A 23,370-nucleotide genomic window follows, 5' to 3' on the forward strand; every position below is an offset into this window, starting at 1 on the left:
CTCCTTACCTGTTGTTAGGAGCACAGAAGAGAGGAAGAGTCCCAGGAGAATCCGCATGGTGATGGTGATAGGAGTGGGAAATCCACAAAAATCTCTCTCTGCGGTTAACCCAATTGTCTGGGTTCAAATGGCCTGTAATGACATCCAGGGCAAGCATATATGCCAAATGGTAACTATTTGCCACTAAGCCAAATTATTTAGGGGGTGGGAAAAATACAGAACATAACAAGTGGACTGCAAAGAGCTCCGAAAGGATGTCTCTAAACTTGGCAAATGGGCAATTAAATGGCAAATGTGAGTACAATGTAAGTAAGAATAAAATTATACATGCTGTAGACAAAAAACAAACAAACAAAACCAAATAAGATATAATCCTAACTTCACATATACGCTGATGGTGTCCTTGGCAAGTGCAAAGCATATTTGCCATCAGAAACCCATGGAAGCAGAGGCCTGATTATGACATTCTCTTTCTGCTTGGAAGAACAGTATACAGACCAGTTTTCCACATGGTTATATATATGCTGTGCAAGCTGTCCTCCCTCTCGGTCAATGGCTATCTGTATTATTCACCCTACATAAACTGGAATAGGAAACAACTGTGGCCACAAAACCATTGTGATATTTGAAGGGGTGCACTTTAGGCTCCCAAAAAATCCCCCCACCCCCAGTGATAGCTAAAGGAGTGAGACAGGGGATGGTAGTGTCATGGCTCTCTATCCTGGAGGGGCAGGGGGACTGGGGGAAGTGGATCATGCTCAGGCATGTGTCATCAGCAGGACTAACTAACCACCTCTAATATGCTACTTCAGAAATCCCCTCATCTTAATGGAAGCTAGCTCAACTCAGAGTTCCTGCACTTACACACATGTTACTACCTCCAGTAACTGTCACTTAGGCCTTGAAGATTCCATTTCCCTTAAAGTGACAGCACAACATTAGCAAAACAAATTCGAATCCCTTAGGGATATGCAACCCAGCAAAACCCAAGCTCTGAACTTCTCCAGATTCCATCTCAAAGCTCATTCCAACATGAATCCATATCAGATTGAGAGCTTTGCTTTTTTTTTTTCACATGAAAATCCATGTGTTTTGCGCAATTTTTTCAAAATGTATACATCAATTGTGTGCATCTTTTCAAATGAACACATCTTTCTCCCGTTGATTAAAAACTATTTGTGCTCGTTTTTCAGAAGTATGTATTTTTCATGCACATTTTTCAAAAGTATACATGCTGCTGAATGCATTATCTTTGGGGTCCACGAATCACGCTGCACGTTCAGAAATCTACAGACGTTGACCATAGATTGCATCCAGGTCTGTGTTTGGTTTGGAAGGTGCGAAGTGGGTAAATCCTGATAAAAAATTAACTGAAACAAATTTCTCATACATCCGTAGAGTCCCTCTTGGTGTACAATCAAGTGGAAAGCCATGAGAGAGTATCAAAGGGGGCTGCAGTTTCACTCTACCTTTGGCCATCCTAAGCTCCTTCTGAAGATGCTAAGCCTGGGCGATTTGTTGTGGCCCATCAAGTGGAAACACAGCTCTCCAGTCACATGTGGCAGCCACAAAAGGCTCTATAAATGTTCTGGGAGGGGCATATCTAGCTCCTGACATGCCACACTATATGTCTGGTGGGCCGCACATGGCTTTTGAAGGTGATACGTAGTTCAGGACTCATGCACTGTGAGAGCCAATGTAGTGTAGTGGTTAGAATGTTGGCCTTGGGAGATCCAGTTTCTAGTCCCCACTTGGCCATGAAGCTCACTGGGTGACTTTGGCCCAGTCACTGACTCTCAGCCTAACCTACCTCAAAAGGTTGCTGTGGAGATAAAATGGAAAGAAGGAGGACTATGTAAACCACATTGGGTGAAAGGGTGGGATAGAAGTGTAATAATAATAAATAAAAAATACACAGAGAGCATTCAGTGAACATCTGGCCCAGTATTTGAGAAACCAACATGATTGGAAGCCTGGGAGAACAGTGGGGAAAGGATAAGAAACAATTAAATGCTTAGTGCAGGACTTGCTGAGTAAAAGGAAGGCATGACAGAGACAGGTGTAAGGAAACTCTTCAGCCTGAGGGACAAATTCCATTTCAGAGAATCTCTCAGCGGCCACATTCCAGTGGTGGGTGGGGCTAAAGGCAAAATGGGCTGGGGCCAAAAATACAAAAAAAAATCAGTATATTTTAGCTTAAAGGTCTCACTGCCAGTAACTAAGCCCCAGGAGAGGCATCTTGACCTTTTAGAATGGGGAAGAAATGGCACAGAAGTCAGGAAACCATCAAACAATTGATGGAAAGGGGAAAGGGGCTGGGGAAGGTGGGACAGATTGTGATCCCGGGGGGGCTGGATTTAGCCGCTGGGCCTGAGGTGTCCCAATCCTGAATTAGGGGTTCCACCAAAGTTGGTAGCCATCTTTGCAAATGTCTGTGGCTACTGACCAGCCACTCAAATCACACATGGAGCTGCTTCCTCAACTGGCCTATGGAGCTCCGTCCAAATGACAAGTACTGATGAGCAGACCTATGGAAATACATCTGCCTGGTGAAAACCACTGCAAGTCTTCCTGACATGGTGCAGGCAGTGGAATTTGTAGCCATACCTGCATTTCTCAGCCTTCCTCTAAGTTCAGTAGGACTTCGCATCTAATAAGTGTGTTTGGGGGATTAAAGCCTTAGGGAGTAATCCTGTGTCCCCTAGACAGCGTCTGGGGGAGATAGTATTTTTCATTTTCTCAGCTACAAGTTCATAGCCAGGAAACCATGCTCCCTGCCCCCACCCCGCCCCCTTGTAGCCAGGGTGGAGAGAACTGCACCACCATCGCCTCCGTGCTCATAACACGGAATGTGGAGGGGTGAAAATGGGGCGTTCCTGGGGGCAGGGGCAGGAGGAGACCATGGAAGCTGCTTTAGACAGCTTTCTATGTGGTCTCCAGCCCCATTCCCGCTCCCTCCCCAAAGCCGCACTTAGACGCACAAAAACACACATCTAAGGCAAAGTGCAAGACAGCTGCAGCATGGAGGAAATCCTTTCCTCTGTGCTGCTTCCGCCCTGCATTGGATAGATGGTCATCTCTGACTTCAGGAGGGGTCAGAGGCACCCATCTATCTTTATAGGGTTGTGCCCTTAAAGTGCGCTGTCCTTTTATCCAAATTTATTGAATTTACTCCATGAAATCCTAGAGTTCTGTACCTATAAAAGTCAGGTATTTCTTGGATGATGGACCTGGATAAAACAAGGATTCCGTCTACTGAGTTTAGCTAGATGCATTGATCCTTGGTTATTCTATTAACCTATTGTTCATATGTGTGTGTGTGTGTGTGTGTGTGTGTGTGGTGTCTGTCCATTCAGATCTTTACAATTTTCCCTATTAACATTTTTCAACTTGGTCCTTTGACACTTTGTGGTCTCTTTTCTTTTTTTGGTTTAGCCGTACCACATCTATGGGGGTTGGACTCGATGGTCTTGTAGGCCCCTTCCAACCCTACTGTTCTATGATTCTATGATCTAATAGCCACACACACACACACACACACACACACACCCTAAAGCAGATACCTGAAAGTCAAGAGAGTTTTAAGGCTGCTTTTGTGAAGGCAGCCAGACGGGGCAGGGAGATTTCCATCTGGTGGCAGCTGAAAAGGCCGACAGAAGGGATGGGCAAAAAGCAGCCAGGGCAAACTATTTTGCCTGCAGTTAGTTGCCAGGGTTGGGGCCAGGATCTATAGACAATTTAAGCTCAGGGGAAATGTGTTCCTGATGCAACAGTCTATTAAAACATTACCACCATACATTCAAATGCCATTTCTTTTAAGCTGGTGTTTATTTTCACTGAGGAAAACAAAGAAAATCTATCTGGATAGCTAACGTTCATTCAGAGGAAATGAAGAACGGGTACAGTGAATGCAGAGTTGATGCAGTCCCTCTTAGGTGCCTTTCACAAGAAGATCCTTAGCAGCAAGAGCCCAGTGAAGGTTGGCAGGATGAGCCCGGAGGGTCGAGAGCCCTTCGAATGGTCTCGTTTACATCGGGCCTTTATCACAACAGTATCTAAACCTTCCAACTCAGGCGTGTCGCCATAATTGATCGCATGACAAGTGGACTTGGTAGTGCAACCCATCATGATCAAGTTCTTAATTCCTTCAGCTGGACATGGAAGAAAAGAGGGGTGATTAGGGGAATGGTTGCCAATCATTGCTTTCCAAACCAGTCCACCTCTTCTGCTTGAAACTAACCCCGCCCTTGCCACAAAGTCAGGTCTACTGCTAAGGAATGGAGCTCAGAGAGGGCCATTGTCCAGACCCATGCAGTCTTGTTGAATTTAATTGCACGCTTATGCTATTTGGCGGCAGGGGGCAAAGTATTCAGCTCAGTTTTGGAGGAATATTATGTGTGGCGGGGGGGTTGATGACCCCCTCTGAAGATTGAATAAATTTGGGAGGGGAATTCTAAGACCTTTCAGACTGGGGGATGTCTTACCCTTCAATTCAAGATGGCCGAGGTCAAGCTGTCAGCTTTCCTTCCCTTGCTGTACTATTCAAAAGCCTTGCCACCACTTTGAGCAGCAGCTGTGCTGCACTGTGGCACCCTGGCAGCATTCCCAAACTGCAACAGAATGTCACACGGGGATGATGTAGCATCACTCCCATGGGACGTTCTGATCAGAAATATCACTGACCTTGGAGCAATGGCAAAGCTTTTGGTTTAGAATTTCAACACCACCACCCAAAGTCGCCGAATACCCACATACATACACACCTTCACTGGGGATGTATGTTCCCTCAGAAGTGTGGTGGGGGACAGGATTGTAGCTCAGCCCAACATTGGTGCCATTCATTAAAAGGGGGTCCTGCAAGAAAACATCCCAATAAATTGTGTCCCTTGGGTCAGATTTGCCTCTCACTCTAATGTCCCGAAGGATAAGCAAAATCTGCCAGTGGGGTGGTCCTCTCACTGTGTCTCATGGAAGGGCTCCCTCATGTTTTAGGAAAGGCAGCATGAGCTACTGGTTCCATCTCCCAGGCTAAGTATGGGTCTGATGTCACTGCAGGTCCAATCAATCCACATAGAAAATGGGGGAGGACTCAATGCCACATCACTTCCAAAGCAAAACTTACATTCATATTTACGTGAGAATATTTCAAAGCAGAACTTCTCCACTCCACCACAATTTAACATCACTGGATCACATGCTCCTTTCCAAGAGTAGCAGGCGGGACACTGCCTTCTGTTGGGCTTAGTCACTATTGGTATTACTTTAAACAAGAGAGAGAGAGAGAGAGGGCGTTTCTACATTAAGCAAAAAACCCGCAAAAACCCACATCCTTTCCGAAGCTTTCTGCTTTCAGTTTCTTTGTGGGATTAGGAAGGGCTTCTTTACAGGGCAGCCACATGGTTTGAACTGAGGAAATGCCTTCCTCCCTCCCTGGCATGTGTGCAAAGGGGGTGGGGTGACTTGTTTCCATAGCTTAACTTCTGCTGTACTGTTTTCTCGCAGCCCGTAGGAAACCTCTGACTTACTTCTGAGTAGACATAAAAAGTAAGATCGTGCCATAATTCTGCAACTCTTGGCACACTTATGTGGGAGTAAGCCGCATTGAACTCAATGGGACTTACTTCTGAGTAGACATAAGAGCACCCTGTAAGTCTGCAACCCTTGGCACACTTACTGAGGAGTAAGCCCCATTGAACTTAATAGGGTGCTCTGAAACAACAGAGGAAGTTGCTTCTGAGCTTGGTGGGTCAGGGGATCAGATGTGTCTCCCTTCATTGCAGGGAGTTTTACCCTCTTCTCCCTCCGACTGAGAAATCTGGAGGCAGGAGTCGCAATCGGCAGGCAATTCTGGCCCTCACACCTGTCAAATCTCATCCTGACTGCGCCCCCAACAACTGAAAACAAATACCTACAGCCGGCAGACACAGCGGTTTCTCCCGCTATTGGAGAATTTCACAGGGAGGGAGGTCATGGCATTCCTGTTCCGTGGGCTAGAAAAAATACCACATTTTTTGTGTTTGAGGAAAACACGAGATAGGCTGGAGGAAATGGTGGGAGACACCCTGGAGGGTAATGGCATCATCTAAAGAGCCCGCAAACTTCTGAGAGAGAGCCATCTCAATGGCAGGATAATAGCTCTGTGTGATGAACCCCAGAGAAAGGCACCTTAAAGACTGGAGAAAGATGTAATACAGACAGGTAAACTACTAAGAGATTTTATTGTATTAAGCAATATACAATCATTATCAATACATAAATAAGTAGGGAAAGAGTTGCTACATATATTTTAAGGCTAGAGATGGCTTTAAAGAGAGATTAGAGAAAGGGTGGCTTCAGACAGAGGGCTCCTAGCACCACTAATCAGAAGGCACTCTGCCACTTTTCCATCTTTTCTTCCTTAATGGATTTCTGCAGTAAGAAACAAAGATGGAAGTGGTGGGAAACACTCGAGGTGGGGGGCTAGAAATGGAAGATGTCATCATCTGACAATGTAAAATTCTGTGAATGAGGCAGGGCAATGGCACCATAAGAGACTCATCTGGAAGCACCCAAATTCACAGAAGATACATCTACCAATGGCTATTAATAATGGTGGCTTAATGGAATTTCCATCTTCTGAGGCAGTGTACCACTGATTTATCTGGGGTCAACAGTAGGCAGGGCTGCTGCCTTTATGCCCCATTTGTGGGCTTTTCAGAGGCATCTGGTGGTTGACCAATGTGGGAAGTTGGAGGCCAGACTAGATGGACCCTTGCCTGATCAGCTCTGAGGACGATGGGAGTTGTAGTCTAACATATCTTGAGGCACCAGGTTGGGGAAGCCTATTTTAGAGCTTTCCCCGAAGAACGGTGGGGAATCTAGTTTCATGAGGGTTCATAGAATTATTTGATAGAGCATGCCTCTGCGTGTGTTTACTCTTTGATAGAAGGCATTTCTGTTTGAGCTGAACCCAGCCTTTCAGCCCAGCTTTCTTTCTTTTTTAGCATTTCATGAGAGCATGGGGGGACACTCCTAAATCCCTCCGATATTTATGAGGGGCGTATTTATTTGTGAATTTATTACATTTATATCCCACCTTTTCCTCCAAGGAGCCCAAGGCGGCATACACATGATCCTCCTTCTGTCCAATGTATTCTCACAACAACCCTGTGAGTTAGGTTAGACTAAGAGTCAGTGACTTTTCCCAAAGTCAGCCAGTGAGTCCCATGGCCAAATGGGGACTAGACCCCATGTCTCCCAAGTCCAGGTCCAACACTCTAACTACTAAAACACATTGTCTTTTTAAACACTTTTACACTTTTAAAAAAAACCCTCACAGCTGCTCATAGCTTCTGGACCTAACAATGTATAATTCCTATAGGCATTCTGGTCCAGGAAATGCAGCCAGAAAGCTATTTACATTTTTAATGTAAAAAGAAAGTAGAGGGCGGCGGGGGAGAGGGTTCTGAGAAATTTCTGAGAAATCCCTCCCCCACAATGAAGCCAAATATATCCCCTCCCCATTTTGCAGGGGTTGAATGGTCCTATGAAAGTGTGGGAGAAGTAGGGATGTGAGAACCCATCCCAGCTCGGGTTCTCTGGGCACCTGCAGAAGTGTGGCCCCCACTGGCCCCCGCTTGCCCCCGCCCCCAGACCCACACTTGGGCTGGCCATGAGCTCAGCGAGTTGCCCAGACTCACCATAATCCCATCTGGTGAGCGCCCGCCATTTTCCCACCTGTGTTGTGTGCACAAAAAGGAAGTTAAAAAGCTTAATATGCCTCTAATATTGTGCACATTAAGCTTTCTTGGCCCCAAACTGCGCATATTTAAATATGCACATTTTTTTTAACACACAACACAGGTGGGAAAATGGCGGATGCTCACCGGACGGGATCCCGTGTGTCCTGGGGGACGCGAGCAAGGACAGTGTCTTGGCGGGCACAGTCTGGGAGTCGTGAGAGGGGGGGCAAACTCCCAGACCCAGTCAGGCACCTGTGACATCCCTAGGCAGAAGGCAGCATATCTGGAGCAGCATTTATTTTTCACTATTTCAGTCTGAGTAGCAGTCAACAAATCAGAATTTGTCAATATGTGGTGCCCAGTTTTGGAGTCCAAGTTCTCAGGTTCTAAACTGTCAGAGAAGCTGTCCAGTTTGGGCAAGGCAGCTGTAACAAGGCAAGGCAGCTGTAACAGTGCGACAAGCCACAAAACTCAAGCTCATTCGAGATCTCCAAATTCCACCTCGAAGCTCTTTGTGACTTCTGCCCATATCTGATTTCAAGCTTTTTTCCCCCCTGTATGCACGCAAATTTGCGCTGTATGCATCATTTGTGCACATTTTTAAAATGCTTGCATTTTTCTTCCACCGGTTACAGCATCTTTGCATATATTTTTCGAAAGTATGCATTTTTCCATGCACATTTTTCAAATGTATGCATATGGACGAACACACTTGCCGGGGGGGGGGGGGCTGCAAATCACATTGCACGCTTGGAAATTCAGTGCAGATTGCATCTGAGACCACATTTAGGTCTGGGATGTACAAATTGAGTAAATTCTGGCCAAGAAATAGCTGGAACTAATTTCTCATACATTCCTAGGCAAGTGCGGGAGACCAAAATCCAATGTCCAGAATGCTCAATTGGCAGGGAGCTGTTGATGAAAAGGCCAAGTGGTAGATTTAGGAATACAAGGAAGTTGAACCAATTCACTCTTTACGAAGTGCTGCGCATAAACCAGAGCTTAAGAACATAAGAAGAGCCCTGCTGGATCAGACCAAGGGTCCATCTAGTCCAGCATTCTGTTCACACTTTGGCCAACCAGCTGTCAACCAGGAACCCACAAGCAGGGCATGAGCGCAACAGCACCCTCCCACCCAGTTGCTTCACCCTGCCCTGAGCTTCCTAGGAGCCCAGTCTAACAGTGAAACCACATGATTACTTAGGAAGAAGCACTGAGCAAAATGCTAAATTTGATTACCATATTAGCAGATGAGCCTGGCTTCATACAGGTCAGACTAGCCTTTGGTTTGATACAGCAACGCCATCAGGAAAATGTATATAGCTGTCAGAACTGGACACCTTGTGCCTTCCCCATCCAAGTGAAGCCACACTGGCATTCCTAGAACATGGCCCCTACCGTTGTGCAGTCCGACATCTGCCTGAGGGAAGGGATCTGTCTACTCCATTTCCCTGAGACTTCAACCTATATCGACTGCTAAGCTATGCACTATTGTTAGGGAACTCTGCCACCTAGTGACTGAAGATTGTACTGCAGACTTCAAACACATGGTCACATTTTTAATTTTTAAACAATTAATTTTTAAAAGCCATATAGCCCCAGGTGAACACCCCTTGGGTCCCCTTAGTATCCCTGCCAAGTTTCAAGTGTCTAGTTTTCACAGTCTTGGCACTATGGTGCAGACAGATGGATATCCTCTTTCATTATTATAGATAATTAATTGCACTAATTGGCTAATAGGTGCAACGAAATGAGAAGCATTTTGCTTCTCATTTCATTGCACCTATTAGCCAATTAGTGCAATATTGCGAAACCTTCTGGGCTTCAGGTGATGAACCAAAGGAAGTGAGGTGGGAAAGAGTTGGTGGGGGTTCACCAAGAAAATGTATACACTTACATGGAGGCAAGGCTTTTGAGCAGGTTGTCCCTTTACAACACACCAAAGCTGACCTTAAGAATTTTCCACGTCCCATATTTATGTGATGTGGGCGAGTGCTGCAGATTTTAGAAGACGCACAGTGTTTCTCTACTTTCTGAACCGTCTTGCCATCTACGGTGGAAGTAAAGAGGAAGGTTTATTCAGTGAGGAGGAAAATGTCTATCATTATGACCATGGAGAACATGTATTGTAAGCAAGCAGATTCTGTTGTATTTTTAGCCACCAGCCATTGTACAATAAGGCCCTCTTATCAGTACCGTCACCTCCATTTCTCAGGCAACATCATGCAAAATCGCAGGACGAGAAGCGAGACTTGTAAAAATAGGGGCAATTAAGTAGAGGTGAACCACCACTGATGCATTTTGCTAGCCTCCTTTGAAATTCCTTGGAATGCTTGTTTGATGAGAAACCCCTACCTGCCCAGAATCCAATCTGAATTTTGCTCTGGGCAGAATCTTCACAGCGACCCTAAGAACAGAACTCTGCACTTACACCGCTCCTGGGATCATGCAGACTATAGTGCAGGTGGAGATATTAGCAGTCCAGAACAAGCAGGTCTGATGCACTTTGGAGGACCCCACAAGAAAGCGGGGGGGGCGGGGGGAGTCCATAAGATATTGCCTGGTAACAGTTACTGGAGATTAGCTGAACACAAGCTTGAACACAACTTCTTATTCCATTAACGTCAATCAAGTTGAAGGCATTCCCAAGTAGCTTATGAAGTACATTTATTTAAATTTCTTTATTGTATTTTTAATCTGACCAATATAACCAGTGTTCTCTGGGCAGACTGCAAACAGTGAAAAGACTAAAATGCCATACAAACAGTTAAAAAATTAGAATACAGTACAATATGACACAAAACAAAACAATGAACAGCACAGGGACTGATAAAACAGCCATTAACAACATAGAACTAGGTCTCTAAAACGCCTGGGAGAAAGAAAGAAAAAGTCTTTGCCTGGTGCTGAAAAAATAACAACATAGGTGCCAGGAGAATCTCTTTGGGGAGTTTATTCCATAAGTGGGGCCCCACCACTGAGAAGGCCCTCTCTCTTGTAGCCACCCACTTAGCTTCCTTCAGTGGGGACACCCAGAGGCAGGCCACCAAAGATGACCCAAGTGTATGAGCAGGTACATATGGGAGGAGATGTTCCTTAGGATACTCTGTGTTAGTTGCTAAAGAATAACATGTAACAAAACACAATCCACCTCCCCCAGGGCATGGAGAACCCACAAGTTCTAGGATCCAGCCAGTACACCATCCATGCAGTGACTATGGCTGAATCTACACAAAGCAGTTTTACCATTATCATACTGCAACGATAACTATTGGTGCACATGACACCAGTGGGCACCAATAGTTATTACTCTGGCACGATAACATTAAAACTGTTATGTGTACATTCAGCCTACATATAAGTGACCTTGCTGGAACCTCCAGCTTATCCATTGCCCTGATCTGACTTCACACCTTCACACACACCTCGAGTATCTTCAAATAACCGAATGACACAGGTATTCTCGCCAAAAAAGCAGGTGTCCATTTTGCCAGTGCATGTGGTGCCATTGGCAGAACAATGTTCACACTCCAGAGAAGCACCTGGAAGAGGGAAGAAAAATGGACTGGGGGAAGAATCTTTTTGTACAAGTATCATATGGTACCAAACCACTTGATTTCCTTAAGCATTATATGCGGTTGTAATTATGAGGTTGTGAACTCATTCAACAATGACCCCTAGGAATTAGAGGATCAAAATCTTCCTGAATTTGAGGTAGAAATGTTTTCTGCTTTAAATTGGATTATTCAACAAAAGAAATACAAGGTGGGTGCTTTGACTTTTAAATATACTCCCTTTATTATAAGGAAGATGGACAAATAACAGTAATTAAAAAATATATTTAGGGTGCGATACTAGGGCCACCAGACAGCATCTAGAAGGCCACGGGATTTTTTGATTTATGGGAACCGAGCTGAGAGCTAGTGCTCCGAGCTCAGTTCCCAGAAATCCGACTCCCCTCCTCCTCCCCCACCACCTTGTAGGAAGTGCAGCTCACCCCCAGCTCTGCTCTCGGAAAGGGGCGTTGCTGGGGGTGGGGGTGGGACCACAGAAGCTCCAGTAAATGCTTCCTATAATCCATCCGTCCTCCCCCCACCACTCTGAGGTGCCCCAGTTAGACAGCCAAAATTGGCCATCTAGCCACAAATGCAGGGTGGCTGGAGCACAGAGGAGAGGATCCATGCTCCACCCACCCTGCATTGGATAGTCAGCCACCTCCAAGTTCAGAGGCGGTAACTATCCCCATAGGATTGTGCCCTTAGAGCTAAACGTTTCAGCATCCACCTTCATCACTATCTGTGATGTTAAATGGATATCAAGAGTGACAGTTTGGAATGCTGGGAGATTAAAATTCCTAAGGAGAAAAAAAAAAGTACGACTGCTATAATGCTTATGAATTGTCCTCCAGATTAAGGCCATTTGGACTAAGAGTTCTGAGTCAGTAGATCCAGACGTTTTCCCTTTTGTCAAGAATGTCATTGTCCCTTGATTGTTCAGCTGGAAGCAACTGTAAATCAGAGAAACTTGTTCAGTTAAGACATCTTGCAACAGGCTGCTCTGGTTTTCCAGTAAGGATCACATATTTGTGGTTACGGAATCTTATTCTTAGGTCTGTTGCCATTTTTCCCTTCATTTTGTATACAACTTTTTTTCTTTTTTCTTTTCATATTCAATTAAATAAATCCAGTTGGTTTTAACTTAAGACTGTCTGCATCCTTATTTATTTATTTATTTATTAAATTTCTTAATCGCCCATCTGGCCGGTCACCCAGCCACTCTGGGCAATGTACAAGAATACAATTTAAAACAGTAAAACTAAAACCACACATTAAAACATCGTCTAAAAATACCCTAATGCCTGCCTGAACAACCAAGTTTTCAATGCATGACGGAAGCTCATTAAAGAGGGGTTTTGCGTGTATATATATGCGTGTGTGTGTGTGTGCGCACGCGCATGCATGCATGCATGAAAATAGTTATTAATAATTAATTTTGTTTTTTTAAAGAATGGTATTCTTCACTCTAACCCCACTGATCTATAGAAAAACAAACAGAGCTTATTTAGATGAGGTTGTTTAACTCTCAGCTTCTACTTCCAGTTTCGTTGCATAATAGAGATGGGAGCTCTACTTGAAATTATTTTCCTTTCCAGCCTTTCTGTACTTTCCACTACATAACCACTAGGTGGAGCTGTGGGATAGCAGGATAATGCAACTACACTGGTGGGAGGAATGAAGGAGAATTTCATTTATGTTCACAACTCATGTGAACATGCTGCATTCGCAATTCAAACAGGAGAGTGTCTTCTCCAAAATCGTTTGCAAATTCTTGAACATGTGTTGGCATTTGAAAAATGAGCTTTTTTAAAAAGACACATTGTTAGAAGTGCACATTTGTAAAAATGCACATTATCACACTGTAGTCTATTGTAGAAAGTGCACACTTTTGGAAAATACGCAAAACTTTGCAGTTTTCCCATTCATTTTCTGCAATTTCCCCCTTTCCACAGAAATCGTAAAGAATGCGGTAAACAAGGAGAAACTAACAACAAGCTGATCTTCAGAGAATCTTGGTGAATGCGAATGTTGCTTGCTCACCCAGCCCTAAGTCTGGTGGAGACTCGCACTTTGTTTTGTGATGGCAAGAAATACTGGATTTTCCCAGCTCCTTCTTTCATCTCTTCGAGTCAGTGGCCGTATCCTCCCCACCCACCACCCAGCCCCAGCATGATGCCAGGACTGCAGGGCCAGCCCTACCATTAGGCAAAGTGAATCACCTGCCCACAGGGGGTTGGACTTGATGGCCTTGTAGGCCCCTTCCAACCCTACTATTCTGAGATTCCAGCTAATTACAGAAAAGCAGTGCCTCAACAACACTGAAGAGCTATAATGTGAAAGCAACCCAAGAGAAAGTTGTGTTAAGGCCCAGTTTCCCTAACTTCTGAGTAACTTGTTGGAGGCTATCTTGCCTCTCTGTCACAGCACATGCTGATCAATTTACAAGAAAGGGAAACTTAAGCCACTTAGCTTGAGTTTCTCTTTCTCATAAACCAGCTGCTTGACTAGGCTGTGCTGTGATGATAAAGGACAGTCATAAACAGGGCGGGATTTCTGTTGGAAAGTTTGTTTAGAATAACAGAGCAGTTAGAGCTGAACTTCCTCTTCCCAAGTTAGGCAGGATGGGCAGCCAGAAGTGGTCAACAACTCATCAGTAATTAGGCCCTGTTGTATTTCTGGCTCATTTTATGTTGGGAAACTGTTGTGCATTGGTTCCAATTTCATCTTCCTTTCCCACCACCACTATAACATCATCACACCCTCTCCTTCAGCCCGTTACAAGAGACCTTTTCAGATGTTTTGAGGAAAGAGGTATCACGGTGACAGGCCTCTCCTGCTCCTTACATGCATTCATTATAATGTGATGGGAGCCCCCTTTTTGGGGAGCCCCCTGTTGAATTCGATGGGACTTATTTCCAGGTGGGTGGGTGTGGGACTGCAGCCTGGATTTCCTTTGAACCTTTGAAGTTGAAGACAGTGTCAGGGCCCAGCTTCAGGACTGCGACTGCGGTGGGCCTTGTAGGTTACAGCTAGAATTTGAGTAGAAGTAGCCTGGAAGGGCTCGGGCCTATTCAGCCTCTGGAATGTCAGAATCGGTGTGAGCTTCTCTCTGTCAGTGTTGTCAGAGCAGAGCCAGGGTGCGTCACCCAACTCTGTCCACCTGCTGGTCTGGCCTTGGCAGGCAGGGAGGCTGGAAGCTGTCCATGAGAGCCTGACGGAGGTGAGGCAGGGTTTGCAGAAGGGTCGCCCAAGTTGAAGCATCACTGCTGGAGGGCTGAGCAGGGATGCCATTCAGGCAGGGGCCTTGCTGAAAGGCTAAAGGCCCTTGTCTGACAAGCGATCTGGAGGGGGTGTCTTACAGTCACACCTTCCCTCTTAAGCTGATGCAAAGGCGAAGAGCGCTTGCAAGGAACATCTCGTCTTCATTGCCTTTGCCTTCTCTGTTTGGGTCCATGATCGTCTGGGCTTTTGGAGGCACTCTGCATATGGACTCCCCCTTGACTGGAACTTTGGATTGCTAAAGACTTGCCATGAAAAGCACTGTGAGGCTGTTCATAGACTTCACCTCTCGTTTGCTGTGGATTGCGTGTCTTTGTCTGTCATCAGCTCGGCGTACTGGCAGGCTGGGTTTGATCTACGACTTTTGGACTTTCCTCTGCCTGGGCTCATGCAGCGTGCAGTGACCAATGCAAAAGTGGTGGCATGGAACTAGGGATGTACGAATCCCTTACCTCATTCCGCGTGGGGTCATTCGCGGGGGGAGGGGAGGCGCTCCGTTCCTCCCCCCAAAATTCTTCCCGGCCAGCTCTGCTCCGCGGCAATTCCATGGAGCCATCGGCCAGGGCCGCCCGCAGCCGGACATCTGGCTGCTGGGCTGTGCAGGGACGCAAATGGCAGCCGCCGTAGCCGCCGCCATTTGCGTCCCTCTCTTTTGCCATGATATTGATACTCTAATATTGCACATATTTAGCTTTCCCAGCTCCAAAATACGCATATTTGAATATGCACATTTTTTTTAACTTCCTGTTTTGCGCAGAAATCAAAGGCGTGAAAATGGCGGCGCTCACCGAACGGGTTCTCAGTGAGTACTGGGGAATTCACCGAACTCGTGGGTGGCTTGAGCGCAGGTTTGGGGGGATGCAAGCAGGGGCGCTGCTTCAGTGAGTGCCTGGAGAACTCGAACTAGGGTGAGTTCCTACATCCCTAAAATGGACTCTCTTTCTAACTGGAACTTTGGATGGCTAAAGACTTGCCCTGAAAAGTACTGTGAGGCTTTCCACAGACTTGAACTCTTGGTTGCTGTGGATTGCGTGTCTTTGTCATCAGCTCAGCAAACTGGCAGGCTGGATTTGATCTATGACTTTTGGACTTTCTTCTGCCTGGGCTCTGCCTGAGCAGAGGGTATTTCCAAGTAGCGCCAGAAAGAGTGAAGTGGCTGGTCCAAAACCAAAAGGACACTCAGCTGTGGATGTGTCTGGTGGTGAAAAGAAAATCCGATGCTGTAAAGAACAATATTGTTTAGGAACCTGGAATGTCAGATCAATGAATCAAGGGAAGCTGGAGGTGGTCAAACATGAGATGGCAAGATTGAACATCGACATCTTGGGAATCAGCAAACTAAAATGGACAAGCATGGGTGAACTTAATTCAGGTGACCATCATATCTACTAGTGTGGGCAAGAATCCCTTAGAAGAAATGGAGTAGCACTCATAGTTAACAAAAGGGTGGGAAAAGCAGTACTGGGGTACAATCTTAAAAATGATAGAATGATCTCAGTATGAATCCAAGGCAAACCATTCAACATCACAGTAATTCAAGTCTATGCCCCAACCACTGATGCCGAAGAAGCGGAGGTTGATCGGTTCTATGAAGACCTACAACACCTTCTAGAACTAACACCAAAAAAAGATGTCCTCTTCATCATAGGGGATTGGAATGCTAAAGTAGGAAGTCAAGAAATCACCAGGATAACAGGCAGGCATGGCCTTGGTGTACAAAATGAAGCAGGACAAAAGCTAATAGAGTTTTGCCAAGAGAACACGCTGATCATAGCAAACACGCTTTTCCAACAGCACAAGAGGCGACTCTACACATGGCCATCAGCAGATGGTCAATATCGAAATCAGATTGATTATGTCCTTTGCAGCCAAAGATGGAGAAGCTCTATTCAGTCAGTAAAAACAAGACCTGGAGCTGACTGTGGCTCAGATCATGAGCTGCTTCTTGCAAACTTTCGGCTGAAATTGAAGAACGTAGGGAAAATCACTAAACCATTCAGGTATGACCTAAACCATATCCCTTATGAATATACAGTGGAGGTGAGGAATAGATTTCAGGGATTAGACCTGATAGACAGAGTGCCTGAGGAACTATGGATGGAGGTCCGTAACATTGTTCAGGAGGCAGCAACAAAATCCATCCCAAAGAAAAAGAAATGCAAGAAAGCCAAGTGGCTGTCTGATGAGGCTTGACAAGTAGCTGAGGAAAGAAGGGAAGCGAAAAGCAAGGGAGAAAGGGGAAGATATATCCAACTCAATGCAGAGTTCCAGAGAATAGCAAGGAGAGACAAGAAGGCCTTCCTAAATGAACAATGCAAAGAAATCGAGGAAAACAACAGAATGGGAAAGACTAGAGATCTCTTCAAGAAAATCAGAGATCTCAAGGGAACGTTTTGTGCAAAGACTGGCATGATAAAGGACAAAGAAGGCAGGGACCTAACAGAAGCAGATGAGATTAAGAAGAGGTGGAAAGAATACACAGAAGAACTATACAGGAAAGATCTGAATGTCCCTGATAGCCATGATAGTGCGGTCACTGAACTGGAGCCGGACATCCTCGAGAGTGAAGTCAAGTGGGCCTTAGGAAGCACTACTAACAACAAAGCTAGCGGAGATGACAGTATTCCAGCTGAGCTATTTTAAGATCCTAAAAGATGATGCTGTTAAAGTGCTGCACTCAATATGCCAACATAGTTGGAACACTCAGCAGTGGCCACAAGACTGGAAAAGGTCAGTTGACATTCCAATTCCAAAGAAGGGCAACGCCAAAGAGTGTTCAAACTACCGCACAATTGCGCTCATTTCACATGCCAGCAAGGTGATGCTCAAAATCCTACAAGCTAGGCTTCAGCAGTATGTGAACCGAGAACTACTGGAAGTACAAGCTGGGTTTCGAAGAGGCAAAGGAACTAGAGATCAAATCGCCAACGTTCGCTGGATCATGGAGAAAGCAAGAGAATTCCAGAAAAATGACTATTTCTGCTTCATTGACTACGCTACAGCCTTTGATTGTGCGGATCACAACAAACTGTGGCAAATCCTTAAAGAGATGGGAGTACCAGACCACCTTACCTGTCTCCTGAGAAACCTGTACGAGGGTCAAGAAGCAACAGTAAGAACCAGACATGGAACAACCGAGTGGTTCAAAATTGGGAAAGGAGTACGACAAGGCTGCATATTGTCGCCCTGCTTATTTAACTTATATGCAGAGTACATCATGAGAAACGCCGGGTTGGATGAATCACAGGTCGGAATTAAGATTGCCGGGAGAATTATCAACAACTTCAGATACGCAGATGATACCACCCTAATGGCAGAAAGCGAAGAGGATATAAAGAGCCTGTTGTTGAGGGTGAAAGAGGAGAGTGCAAAAGCTGGTTTGACACTCAACATTAAAAAAACGAAGATCATGGCATCTGGCCCCATCACTTCCTGGCATTTAGAAGGGGAAGAAATGGAAGCAGTGACAGATTTTACTTTCTTGGGCTCCACACCGAGGACGATGACTGTAGCCATGAAATTAAAAGACGCTTGCTCCTTGGGAGGAAAGCTATGGCAAACCTAGACAGCATAGTAAGAAGCAGAGACATCACCTTGCCGACAAAGGTCCATCTAATCAAAGCTATGGTTTTCCCAGTAGTAATGTATGGCTGTGAGAGCTGGACTATAAGGAAGGCTGAGCGCCGAAGAATTGATGCTTTTGAACTGTGGTGCTGGAGAAGACTCTTTCGAGTCCCCTGGACTGCAAGGAGGTCCAATCAGTCAATCCTAAAGGAAATCAACCCTGACTGCTCATTGGAAGAACAGATATTGAAGCAGAAGCTCAAATATTTTGGCCACCTAATGCGAAGAGAAAAGTCACTGGAAAAGACCCTGATGCTAGGAAAGATTGAAGGCAAAAGGAGAAGGGGACGGCAGAGGATGAGATGGCTAGATAGCATCACCGATGCAATGAATATGAACCTGAGCACACTCCGGGAGAGAGCGGAGGACAGGAAGGCCTGGCGTGCTATGGTCCATGGGGTCATGAAGAGTCGGTCATGACTTTATGACTGAACGACAACTACAACAACACACACACACACACAGTGTGGAGAAAGTAGATAGGGGGACAGTTTTCTCCCTCTCTCATAATGAGAAACCAATGGGTTTATCCTATGAGGCTGATTGGTGGGAGACTCAGGACAGATAAAAGAAAGAACTTCTAAACACAGTGCATAATTACACTATGGAATTCACTTCCACAAGATGTAGCGATGGCCACCAATTTGGCTGGCTTTAAAAGAGAATTGGACAGATTCGTGGAGGATAAACCTATCAATAGCTACTTGTCCTGATTGCTACATGTTACCTCCAGTATCAGAGACACTATGCCTATGCAAACCAGTTTCTGGGAAACATGAATGGGAGGATGCTATATTGCACTTATATCCTATTTGTGGGTTTCCCACAGTCAGCTGGTTGGCCACACTGACAGAATGGGGGACTAGACAGACCAGCCTTTCCCAACCTGGTGACCTCCAGAGGTGTTGGACTACAACTCCCAGAATCCCTCAGCTAGCCATGCTGGCTAGGGGATTCTGGCAATTGTAGTCCAACACCTCTTTAAGGCACCAGGTTGGGAAAGGGTGAAATAGACCCTTGTTCTGATCCAGCATGGCTGTTCTTGTGTTCTTATTTCTCTCTTTCTAGGAAGTTGTCAAATACTCACACAGTTAACTAATGCAAAGCAAAATCCCCTTTCATTAGAAAGGCATCAAGGCATGATCAGACCCAGACCTGCTAAGCTACAGCCAGGATTTTGCATCTGGCACCTTCAAACAATGGCTTTGGTTTTACTAGGTACCACATGCAATTTCTGTAACTTGATCCTGCTTTCTCCTTTCTATTATTACTACTGCTACTACTATTCCACTGTGAATGTTCATGGCACTCTATAGGATGCCATAATGAACAAAAGACTTGGTTGCTGCCCTGTAAAGCTTACAGTCTAAATTCTAACAGGAACCCCAAGAAGAGAAGGAAAAGAAGCAAGCAAGATCCAAACTAGTAACACAGGGATAAAGAGCCAGTGTGGTATAGTGGTTAAGTTATTGGACTGGGACTTCAGAGATCCAGGATCTAGTCCCCACTCAGCCATGAAGCTCACTGGCTGACTTTGGTTTGGGCAGTCACTGACACTCAGCCTAACCTACCTCACAGGGTTGTTGTGGAGATAAAATGGAGAGGAAGAGGACAATTTGAGCTGCCTTAGGTTCCTTGCAAAATGAAAAAAGGCAGGATATAAATGTAATCATAAATAAAAACAAATGTGAGCAAGTGACATGGCAGTTAGTCATATTTAGGCTTTGTTTCAGTTAGGGTATTACAAGGTTAATCTGAAGGCTTAGTTGTAGAGGTGGCTTTTGAGGAGGAATTTGAAAAGGGAGTGCGGGAGAGAACCACTTACACTTATTTCCTTCCAATCCTCTAATGCTGTTGGGCATATCATCCATCTTGATGCATACCAGACATGCAACCCCAGCTTGGATCTGGCCTCATTTATTCCAACTGAACAAATCTCCGGTGGGCTACCAGCTCCTGCTTACCTGTCGTTAGAAGTACAAGGAAGAGGAAGGGTCTCAGGGGAGGCTGCATGGTAATGGGGATTCCACAGTGCGAGAGCTAACACAGAAATGCGCTCTGTAATGAAGCAAATTCTCTGGCTCAAAGGACCTTTGATGACTTCCTGGGGAAGTGTGTATGCCAAGTGCTTTACCCTCATAAACCTAAGGAAGCAGAAAATCAATAAAAGTCTCCTTCCCACTTGGCAGGGTGTTATACAGGCCAGTTATATTTATTTGTATTATTTATTATTACATTAATATACCGCCATTTTTGCTCTTGCAAGGAACCCAAGGCAGCTTACAAGATCCTCCTCCTCTCCATTTTATCCTCACAACAGCCCTGTGAGGTCGGTTAGGCTGAGAGTCAACGACTGGCCCAAAGTCACCCAGTGAGCTTCATGGCCAAGTGGGGACTAGAACGTGGATCTCCTGAGTCCCAGTCTAACACTCCAACCGCTACGCACCACTACGCTTATGTATGTGCTGTAGGACCTCCACCGCTTCTCACACACCTGGAGTCAATGGCCATTTGTATTCACCCTTAGACAAATTGGAGCATTTGACAGAGAATAATTGCAGCCACCATTTTCTTGTGACAGTAGGGGGCACCCTAGCACACTTTGAGATCCCCAAAAGGTGGCTTTTTAGGTGAAAGCTAATGGACTGTGGATGGGTCAAAGGGGATGGGGGTTCCCTGTTGGGGGGAGAAGGAGGGGGAATGGCCTTGAGAGGAGTGACTTCCACCAGACAAGACATGAATCAGCAAGAGTAGGTAGGATGGGCCGCGTAGGAGACACTTTGGAAGTGTTCTCTTATATATTAAGATCAGCAATAACTAGTAATAATAACTAGCACTACTGATCTGCCTTCATCTTGATCAACGTTGACAATACAATGCAACTGCATTCAAGCTCATGTTCAGCTTACCTCCAGTAACGGTCACCTAGGCCTGTAAGATTCCATTTCTCTTAAAGTGAAACTGCCTTCATTATCCTAACAGGTGGGTGTCTTCCTTGGCGTGGAATCAATGGAAAGGCTATGCAAGGGTATGAAAGGTATGGAAACTTATGGAAACCTAGTTAAACTTATTTTATAAGGCATATATATAGAAAGAAAGGCAGCTGAGATTTCACTCAGCCCAAGCTACTTTTGCAGGTGCCAGTCTTGGACAATGTGCAATGCACCAAATCAAATGTAGCCTACCAGCTGTGTGTGGTGGCTTTATAAACTTCCCGAGAGACCCAATCCAAGTATGACTATGGCATGAAGTGAGCAGCCTTCCCCAATCTTGCATCTAGCATCTGGGAGGCAGGCAACTTAAGTAATGAAGAAAGAAAGCAAACTTTCTTGAGACTGATGGGTGCTGGGAAAATGACCAGCCTGCCTGCCGTATTATTGGATAGCACAGGTCAACTTCTCCGTTTAGAACAGTGGGAGAGAACAAGAAAATGAATGCTGATCTAAAGACTCAATTTCAGCAAAGCATGGATAGCGCCATGTCAGGAAGGAACAGGAGGCATTGTGGACTTGGTTCCAGTGAGTTGGAGGAAGATACAAGAGGATACAAGAGACTCCCTGGAACCAGAAAGCTCTGAAAGTGACTCTGAGCAAGAAGGGGCTGCAGAAGAACTGCTATCTACAGCCGAAGATCCCCAAGCCAGAAAAGATGCACAAAACAACTATAAAATGATGTTTGTTAAATCCAGTGGTGCACAATTACAAATCAAATCATCCTTTACGTGAAGTAAGCCTTAAGATTATAGAGCGAATACTGGACTGCTTACATCACAGACCTTTCTATTATAGTTTCAATAAGACCTTTTTAGAGAAAGAATACCCCAGTGCCATGAAGCTATTTTTATCAGCCTGATTATATCCATTTTGTTTTGTTAAGTATGAAAATAAAATTGGGCAGGGGATGAACTTAGTTCTTAACCCACCTCTACATTATTATTTTTATCTCCCCCCTATTCCAGGATGGCTACTGAACTTGTTAAAATGATTTATTGAAATGATACTTGATGTCTTTAGGCGTGCTTCATTTTTAAAGGGGCATTCTGATGGGGCTTTGAATGATGGACGTATTTATTTATTTATTCATTCATTCATTCATTTGTTACATTTCTATTAAGTATTATTTAATTGTATAATATTTAAACATGAGAATTGAGAAAATAAATTCCTGGGTTTGCTGCCTGCCTGGAACTGCAAAAATGGCAGTGGTGTGTGTGTGTGTGTGTGTGTGTGTTGCAGATGGCACTATATGGCTCATGGGCTGCATGTAGCATTGTGTGTTATAAAATGTGCAGGTCTCACAAACACAAAGAGTTAAAAACAAAACCTGAGTCCATTGAGAACATTATGTGAACAGCTGGCCCAGGGTTTTAAAACCAACATTATTGAAAGCAGGAGGATAGCAATGAGTGGAACTTGAGGAATGGCTGAATGGTCAGTCAAGGGTACAATGGGAAGAGGGAAGTATGACAAAGGAGGAAGGAGAATTCTGTGATGATGTAGGGAGATATAGGATTGTGTCCCCTTGGCCAATTTCCTTGCCAGCCTTCAATACGTTGAAGGTCAGTCCCCATAGATGATGAGTAACAGTTTGTGTTCTCCACAATGGGTCCTCATCCTCATGCCTCTACAATAGGTGCAGGTACAGGTAGGGAAGAAAAGGGCCTTTACCACAACAGTTCTGATGTCATTATTGGATGAGGAGGCATCCAATGTGAAGGCATGGGAGACTGACTTAAGTGAGTCTTTGGAAGAAGATGATTGGCAGTGTACTTGAACTTCTTTAGGATCTTAATCAATACTAATATAAAGAAAACACAATACACAGTTCTGAGTAGGTGATACATGTCAGGAGCGCCCTAGCTGCCTCTTGCAGTCCCCACCAATAGCCAACTCAGGACACAGGCAACGAGGAATTCTTTCCAAGACTTTATTTCTTTATTACTTTATGACTCTTTCAGAATACTAATCACTAGCGACAAAGCAAGGAACAGCACTGGGGAAAGATAGCAGAGTAGCCTAAGCTCCAGGTAAGGCAGTTGGTCCTCGTTTGAAGGAGAACTACGGGAAGACCATGAACTTATGGGCTAGGGAGAGATCCTCCCTCTTTCCCTTGGGTCCTCAGGACGCGACCGTTGTTTGCGCGCCAAACGAGTGCTACGCCTCCTTTCTGCGTCCTCCATCTGTCATCGC

The 23,370-nt window shown here is 45.1% G+C and overlaps 1 protein-coding gene and 1 pseudogene across 2 annotated transcripts in view; one reads left to right on the forward strand and one right to left on the reverse strand.

Annotated features, from left to right (window-relative positions):
- Window positions 1–3,136: 3,136 nt before the first annotated feature.
- The window catches only part of LOC146337767 (protein RoBo-1-like), a 50,662-nt gene continuing 30,428 nt past the window's right edge, over window positions 3,137–23,370 (reverse strand). Inside the window, exons 4-7 of one of the 2 annotated variants that reach the window (XM_084815224.1) lie at window positions 11,147–11,263; window positions 9,619–9,771; window positions 5,123–5,260; window positions 3,137–4,151 (exon numbers count right to left, since the gene is read on the reverse strand). In XM_084815224.1, coding sequence (XP_084671350.1) covers window positions 3,943–4,151; window positions 5,123–5,260; window positions 9,619–9,771; window positions 11,147–11,207 — 561 coding nt within the window. In that variant the 5' untranslated portion in view covers window positions 11,208–11,263 and the 3' untranslated portion in view covers window positions 3,137–3,942. Of the gene's footprint in view, window positions 4,152–5,122; window positions 5,261–7,621; window positions 9,772–11,146; window positions 11,264–23,370 lie in introns of those variants that run through there. The other variant, XM_084815223.1, reaches the window with a different exon arrangement.
- Window positions 15,332–22,024, forward strand: LOC146337768 (small acidic protein pseudogene; annotated as a pseudogene).

Source organism: Heloderma suspectum, chromosome 10, assembly GCF_057233095.1.
Source record: "Heloderma suspectum isolate Gila_16-S chromosome 10, 16-S_ref, whole genome shotgun sequence".
Taxonomy (NCBI): domain Eukaryota; kingdom Metazoa; phylum Chordata; class Lepidosauria; order Squamata; family Helodermatidae; genus Heloderma; species Heloderma suspectum.